This window comes from Impatiens glandulifera, chromosome 3 (genome assembly GCF_907164915.1).
Source record: "Impatiens glandulifera chromosome 3, dImpGla2.1, whole genome shotgun sequence".
NCBI classification, from domain to species: domain Eukaryota; kingdom Viridiplantae; phylum Streptophyta; class Magnoliopsida; order Ericales; family Balsaminaceae; genus Impatiens; species Impatiens glandulifera.
Genome location: NC_061864.1, coordinates 30,680,752 through 30,688,898, shown reverse-complemented (window position 1 = coordinate 30,688,898; position 8,147 = coordinate 30,680,752). Strand labels below are relative to the sequence as shown.

The window sequence follows — 8,147 nt, the reverse complement described above, 5'->3', positions numbered from 1 at the left end:
AGGTCTGCTCAGCATGTCAAATGGGTAAACAAACTAGGTTAACCTTTAAGAGTAAAGGAAATATCCAATCTAGCCGATGCTTAGATCTTCTTCATATGGATCTATTTAGACCAATTCAGGTTGTTAGCCTAGGAGGTATGCTTTACACCATGGTAGTTATTGATGATTATTCTAGATTTACATGGGTAATATTTCTACCATCTAAATGTGAAACCGCATCAAACCTGATTACACTTCTTAAAATCTACCGTATGAGGTTTATTTTAACAGAGTTCTCAAACTTAAGTACCTCAAGATTTTCGGTTGTAAATGCTATATACATATAAATGGCAAAAACCAACTCTCTGTTTTTGATGCAAAAACCGATACCGGGATCATGCTAGGTTACTCAGCAGTGAGTAAAGCATATAGAGTGTATAATAATAGAACTTCAACCATGGAGGAAACACTTCACGTTGTTTTTGATGAATCGGTTGAAAGTAACACTGCATCATGCTTTGATCTACACAACAGATTGGAAAACAACAATATCCATTCTGATAGTGAAGATGAAATTCCGGTCTTCAGGCGGTTTGTCCATGACCAAATGGGTAACATTGAAACCCAGCCGGATCAAGCTGTTCCACAACAGGAAGCTGACACTTCGGTCCAATCCGAGGAAGTCGGTCGGTCTGACAATCCTGTTCAGCCTACCGACATGTCTAGCCTTGATCAAGTAAACGGTAATTTGGTAGACATCCCTGAACTGAACTTCAGAAGATTAGTGGCACAAGGTTACAAACAGGAAGAAGGCATTGATTTTGAAGAATCATTTGCTCCTGTGGCCAGGATTGAAGCCATTAGGATTTTTCTAGCCTTTGCTGCTTTCAAAAACTTTAAGGTTTTTCAAATGGATGTTAAGAGTGCATTTCTAAATGGTGAATTACGTGAAGAGGTGTATGTTGAACAACCACCCGGTTTCAAAAGCGCTGCATTTCCAAACCATGTATACCGGTTAAATAAAGTTTTATACGGTCTAAAGCAAGCACATAGAGCCTGGTATGATACACTAACCGCATTTCTGTTACAACATGATTTCACCATCGGTTCGGTGGATAAAACGTTGTTTAAATTTGAAAAGAAGGAACATATCCTACTTGTTCAAATATATGTAGACGATATCATCTTCGGTTCCACCGATCCTAAGCTATGTGATAAATTCTCAAAAATGATGACTGACAAGTTTGAAATGAGTATGATGGGAGAATTAAGTTTCTTCCTAGGTCTTCAGGTTAAACAACTCAAGGAAGGAACTTTCATAAGCCAACCTAAGTACACCAAGGAACTTCTAAAAAGTTTGGAATGGACACATGCTCCTCAGCGGCTACTCCAATGAGCTCATCGATTAAATTGGACAGGGATGATGAGGGTCAATCGGTAGACCAGATCGCATACCAGGGCATCATCGGTTCTCTCTTGTACTTGACAGCGAGTAGACCGGACATTCTGTTTGCAGTCGGTGTGTGTGGGAGATTCCAAGTAAATCCAAAACAATCCCACTACACAGCCGCAAAGAGGATACTGAAGTATCTAAAGGGCACACCTGATGTCGGTCTGTGGTATCCAAAGGACTCGTCCTTTAATCTAACGAGCTATTCGGATGCAGACTATGCAGGCTGTAAGATCGACAGAAAAAGCACCAGCGGAACATGTCAGTTCCTAGGTGACCGGCTTGTTTCCTGGCATAGCAAGAAACAAACATCAGTGGCCACATCCACCGCAGAAGCTGAATACCTCGCGGCCGGAAGCTGTTGCTCACAACTCCTTTGGATACAACAACAGCTGAAGGATTTCGGTGTCACAGCAGAAGAGTCCCCGATCTTCTGTGACAATACGAGTGTCATAGCAATCACTTACAATCCGGTTCTTCACTCCAGAACCAAGCATATCGACATAAGGCATCACTTCATCCGGGAACATGTCACGCTGAAGCATATCCGGATGGAATACGTACCAACTGATCAACAAGTAGCCGATATCTTCACGAAGCCTCTACAGGAAGCTAAGTTCTCTCAATTCAGACTTACTCTCGGTTTAACCGACATTAGTCAGATCCTCTCTAAGGATGCTTAAAGGGAAACCGGTTCGGACAGATAAAATCGGTAGTTCCTCCTAAACTGTTGAACTTCAAATTCTCAAGGTACCTATGGAAGAACCGCCCAGTTTATCAGATAGAGTAAACCGACCGACTACTTGGTGCATGCACCAAATAACCGCATCGGTATGAACAACTGATTACTGACCGGTTCGGAAGCAGGCTATCTTAGATTATTTGAAATTCAAACAGAAGTGGAATAATTATCAGCGTTTAAAGATATGCGTTCTGAAAAATTGCCCTTTCAAAGTAAACTGGTCGCACCTAAAAAGACGTGAAGATATGATGATATCTTTCACAGTCCAGGTCTATGACCAACACTCTAGACTGCAAACATGCATATTTCATGCAATACTATCCTGCAGTTAATATATATCATCTCATTTAATACCTGGACAATAGGATACTCCCCAAACTAGTATTTAAGTGAAGCAAACATTCACCAAAACACTCACAAGACAAAAGATCATCCTCTCACTAAGGAAAAAAAAATGTCTCAGTTTCCCAACATTCTTCAAGTTGATTTTCAATCATGCTCTAGCACCGAGCATTACGACATATATAGAATGATCAAATCTTTGGAAGATACTGGTCTTCAGTATTTCCTTGACGATAAACACACCATTTATCCTAAATCAATACTAGAGTTTTTCTATCACGCCAGGGTGTTCAGGGGACCCCCCACTTTGAAACTCACATCCAATCTAAGGTGGGAGGCATCATCTTTGACTTCACGGAGAAAGACTTTGCGCGGTGCTTTAGCCTGCCAAAGCAAGGGTTGACAGATCTCGATGTTCCGGCCAACATAAAGGCCGAGATCTCCCTCACCCTCGCATGGTCTGACGAACCGATTGAGGATCACGGTACAAAATCACACTTGAGAGCTGAATATCAGCTCCTCAATGATGTGATCGGTAGGAGCATCTTCGGGAGAGATGTCACAAATACCTACTGTACCTCGACCTTCAACATGATGGCGGCTATAGTCACCGGTACACCGGTGAACTGGTCTAGGGTGCTGTTTGACGTCCTCATCTGGATGGTTGGTATCCGATCAGTCGGCCTCATCCCCCAACTAAGCTGCCTTCTTGTGGAGCTGGGTGTTCCGACCTGTCCCGGAGAAGGTCTGAACCAAGCCCAAGTGCTGACCAAAGAGATAACCGACTCCTTCTATGAGCGGTTTGAGAGGGCCTGGAGGAGAAGGAACCGCCGTAACAACCCTACCGGTGTCGTCAACTCCCACGCACACTGAGTCACTCCTTCCTGCACCCGGTCATTTTGCTGCACGTACCGGGTGTATCCTTATTCAACATCATTATGATCACTTCGGCTTTTCTTATGTTTTTCCTCGGTTTTATTTATGATTCCCTCAGTCTCTTTTGATCATTCTTCATTATGTAAGTGCATTAATGAAAAAGGAATCTTTAATTAATAAGGTAACTCCCAACTAACACAAGTAATCAATATCCAACTAACTTCGTTACTTCTCAACTAATACCTACCTCGAGAACCGCAAATAGTCAAAAAGCACACTCTTCCCAATGACCTTGGAAATATAAAGATTCTCTTCTCTAAAGAGACAAAACTGTCACTCAATGCAAACATTTTCCCTCCAAAACCGGTTCTATAAAAGGAGAGCTTTCCTAATGAAATCAACACACCTCGAATCATAAACTCCCTCTCTCTCTCTACTATCAAAGTTTAGAAACATGCCGAGCAGAACCCTAGGAAACTTTTTGAGCGTCGATTTCAACTCATGTATGGAAGAATGGGACGGAAATCATGCAAAGAAAATCATGTTTGAATCCCTTATTGATACCGGCCTCCGAACCTTCCTCGAAGAATCCGGTCCCATACTGATTGAGGATGTCAAGGCATTCTTCAGAAGTGCCTGCATCAGGGGCAATTACATTGTCTCTACGGTAAGAGACCACACCTTCTGGCTTGATGAAGCCGAATTTGCCTCCCTTCTCAACCTGCCCACAGAAGGGTTTTCTGACTTTCCAACTCTGGAGGGAAGTACGGAATTTTATTACGCACTACTCCTCTCTAGAACCATTGATCCAGTGGAAAATTACGGGTTGAAAACCCGCCTCGGTCGTCACGCTCAACTCCTTCTTGAGATTGTGACTCGGTCTATTCTCTGTCAGTCTCTAAATCAGCGGTACTCAAAGAACACCTACAACATGATGACACATATCTACAGCAATACGGCCATCAACTGGTCATCGGTCCTTTTTAAAAATCTGAAGAACATGGTGCTGACCAAGAAAGGTCTTGGTTATGCACCTCACATCAGTAAGTTGATTCTAAAATACCGGCCAGAATTTGGACCGGGCACACCGCCCTCCTCCTCAAACATTCTTAACAAGGATGCGGTGGAAGAAAAGATCTCCAAAATGGTTTTTACATAAGTTGTATTTTTCCATCTTTTGTATGTTTTCATACCAATCTATCGTTCACTTTTCTTTCTGCATTGTTTCTTGAATGCAACTTCATTTCAAGTCTAAATGACCGGGTTATCTAACCACTTTTAATATCTATCTAAATAACCGGTTAACATTGTCAAAATAACCGCGCTCCTATCTCAAAAGAAAACCGCTTAAACTCAAAAGATTGCAAAATTCGGCTTACTCAAAATAACCGGTTATCTTTAGAAAACCGCAGCATCATTCGGTCTCAAAAAGAAGATTGCGTCATCAATGACAAAAGCAAATTTGTAAGGGAAATCAACCGCCTAAATCTCCCGCCCACAGATTGGCGCCTATCCGTTTACCGCCGTTGGTTTCCCGCCCATGGTTTGCCGCCCTTTCAGCTTGGAGGGAAAACTCCCGCCCATTGTTGATGGGACGGTTGGGTTTCCAAACCGCATCTATAAAAAGGGGTCTCGGCCATTCCCTTTCATTCTCACGCGAAACAGCTTTCTCTCTCTAAGCTCTCAAATTCTCTCAAAGCGGTTATCTGCTCTCACACTTTTCAAACTCTCTCAACTCTCTAAGATGGGGCGCGACTCGGTCTTGTTTAAACACTTGACTCAAGTGGATTTCGAGGAAATCCGACAGAAAGGCACGCCTGCGGCAAAAGAGGTTATTGACCGGGTAGCCGGAGCCGGTCTGGAATATTTTCTTGGCGGTCCTCATGTTCTATATAAAGATGCGGTTGGGGAATTTTTCAACACCGCAACTATCTCTGACGACAAGATCACCGCAACTATAGGCGGTACTGAAATAGAGCTCACTAAGGAATCGATGGCGGAGAGCCTGCGCCTTCCAACAGCCGGCCAAGATGCAACGACGGACATAGAGCTCAAAACGTTCGAAGCAGCATGCCAAATACTCTCGGCGACTAAAGAGCCGATAAAAGTTTCCGGTAACAAATCAACGTTACGACCGGAGTATATACCGATTTGTGATATCTTCACAAAGGCGGTTCAAGCAAGGGGAGGAAACTACAGCAGCCTAACCAAGGACAAAATCAGGATGCTGGTCGGCCTGATAGAAGGGACAAAGGTTAACTAGGCAAAGGAAGTGTTCAACAATTTGATGGAAATGGTGAAACCGGACTCAAACCGGTCATGGGGATACGTTGTTCCTCTCGGTAAAATATTCCTTCACCATAACCTCAAAATCGGTCCCGGCGTCACCATCCCATCAAGAAGCCTAATCAGAGCCAAACAATTTCTAGAAAGGAAGAAACCGGCCCCCGGTTCCACAGGTGGCCGAAAGAAGACAACCGGCAAGAAATCGGCCTCAGCTAAAGAAAAGGCCAAAAGCAAAAGGAAAGAGAAAATAGTCTTCTCGGAACCGCCACAACCAACGGAGGAGGAAGAGTCGGCCTCCACATCTGAAAGAACCGAATCTGAGAAGACCGATGATGAAGAGCAGTCGGGCCAAAGTCCCGACAACGCCAGTACGGGTGCAAATCCTGAGACCACAGAAGGCGGTAAAGAAGGTGGTGAAGAAGGCGATGAAGAAAGCGGTGAAGAAGAGGAGGAGGAGGAGGAACAGGCAGAGGCCGATAGGATAGCGCTCAAACTCCTAAAGGGCACTGAACAGCGAGCCGTGAAGATTGGCGAGATATACCAGGAATGGCACGAGCACCGGTTCGGCAAACGGTATAGGGACATCCTACCGGGCTACACCGACGAGGAATGTTTCCAAAGGCTGAAGGAAGTGGAGGACGTAGTCATGGACCTCACAAATTCCGAAACCATTCATGAGGTCCTGGGCCGAACCTGCCTCTTAAGACCGCGAGCACAGCTACGGAAGCTAACCATACGGATCCAGAAGATCACGGCAAAGTTCGAAGAGGTAGCATCGGAGGACACCGTAACACCGTTGGTGTTAGAAAGGCTTGAGAAAGCAAGAGGGGCACTCATTTAAAGAAATTGACCGGCTGGAGGCGATGTGCGGACAAAGGGAACTACCGCACTATACAGCTCCCCGGATCGATACGAGTCCAACTCACGGTCCGACACCTCCAAGGGCGAATCCGGCAACAGATGACACCGATGTAAGGATGGACTCTCCTCTCACCGGGCAGTCTCCACATAAACAACCGGAAGTCTCCGAACCGGGCGTCACAAAAGAATGGGTCCAGAGTCTCTTTCAAGAATTTGAAGACTCGACGGTTAACCCACTAGAAGAAAGGATGCAGAGAATCGTTTGCTCGGCACTCAAGTTCGCCAACACTACAAGGCAACTTTTGTCAAGAACAGAAGACCGGTTCTCAGAAATCGAAGATGATCAACAGGAAGAAGCGGTTCTGCGCAGCAAACACCTTAGGCGAACCGTGATTTTGGAAGATACGACCTCCGAGATAAAAGAGAACTTCGAACGGTTTCAAAGAGAGACTGATCAACGATTCACGGAGGTTACTGAGGACCTGGTCGACACAACACTTGGACGGGTCTCCGAACTTGAGAAGAAGAATGAGGGTCTCGAGGCCGAGCTCAAGGCGCTCACCGCACAAGTTGCCGAACTACTCAATGCTAAAATAAATGCGGATGACGCGGTTGTAGAGGCAAATACTCGAGCGGCTCAAGAAGTCCAGGATGCGCTGGACAACGAAGCAAGAAAAGCGAAGGATCCACCGCAACTTACCGAAGAGGAAGAAGTCGAGCGAATTCGAAGAGCAGAGGCTAAGTTCCCGGGATTTGCAAAGACGGTAGCCGCTCAAGCTGCGAAGGATGCTGAGCGATTAGAAAGGGAAAGACGGAGGCTAGAAGGCTTTGCAGCCGATAACAAAAAGAAAAAGGCGGCCTCTTCTGTTTCAGTTCCGACAAAGCGAAAGAGGGAATCTTCAAAGAAAATTCAAATGGCCGACCTGCTGAATGAGGTCACTGATACGGTCATTGAGAGTATACCGCAGCAGGCTACTCAAGTCGAAGAAGAGGATGAAGTGCATCTACAGCGGCGGTCCACAAGACAACGAGTCACTGAATCGGCCAGTCGACCGCAACCGGTGAAGAAAAAGCGGAACAAGAAGTTGATGACTAGCTACGACTTCTCGGACTCGGAATAGGGGCTCTCTTTATTTTACCTATGCCTATCTTAATGTTTCTATATAATATTTTCTATTTTCGGTTATAAATATATAAATTTATTTTTGAAACCGGCCTGCACTTGCATTTCTACATGGTTTTGATAATTTTAAATAAAATAATCAAAAGGGGAGAAATTGATAAGATAAAAGATAAGACTTTTCCAAAAAATTTCTCAAAATTTTTCCAAATTCTTCGAAAAATTCCCCTAAGTCAGTTTCAAAAATCCGGTCAAAGAAAGAACCGGCCTACGTTTGCAAACTTACATGATTTTGATAATTTTAAATAAAATAATCAAAAAGGGAGAAATTGTTAGATAAAATTAGACCGGTTCACATAAACCTAACTTAAATAAATATTCCATGCAGGAACAAGGAACCGGACCGGTTAAACAAAAGAACCGGCTAAAGAAAACTAGTCGGTCAAGTCATGAAACCGACCAGGAACACTTGGAACATGACCGCACAAAGA

The 8,147-nt window shown here is 44.3% G+C and overlaps 1 protein-coding gene across 1 annotated transcript; it reads left to right on the top strand.

Annotated features, from left to right (window-relative positions):
• Positions 1 to 6,538: 6,538 nt before the first annotated feature.
• Positions 6,539 to 7,657, top strand: LOC124930143 (myosin heavy chain, clone 203-like). The gene has a single exon (XM_047470507.1). It carries the CDS (start codon positions 6,539 to 6,541, stop codon positions 7,655 to 7,657), a length of 1,119 nt encoding a protein of 372 aa, XP_047326463.1.
• The last annotated feature ends 490 nt before the right edge of the window (positions 7,658 to 8,147 follow it).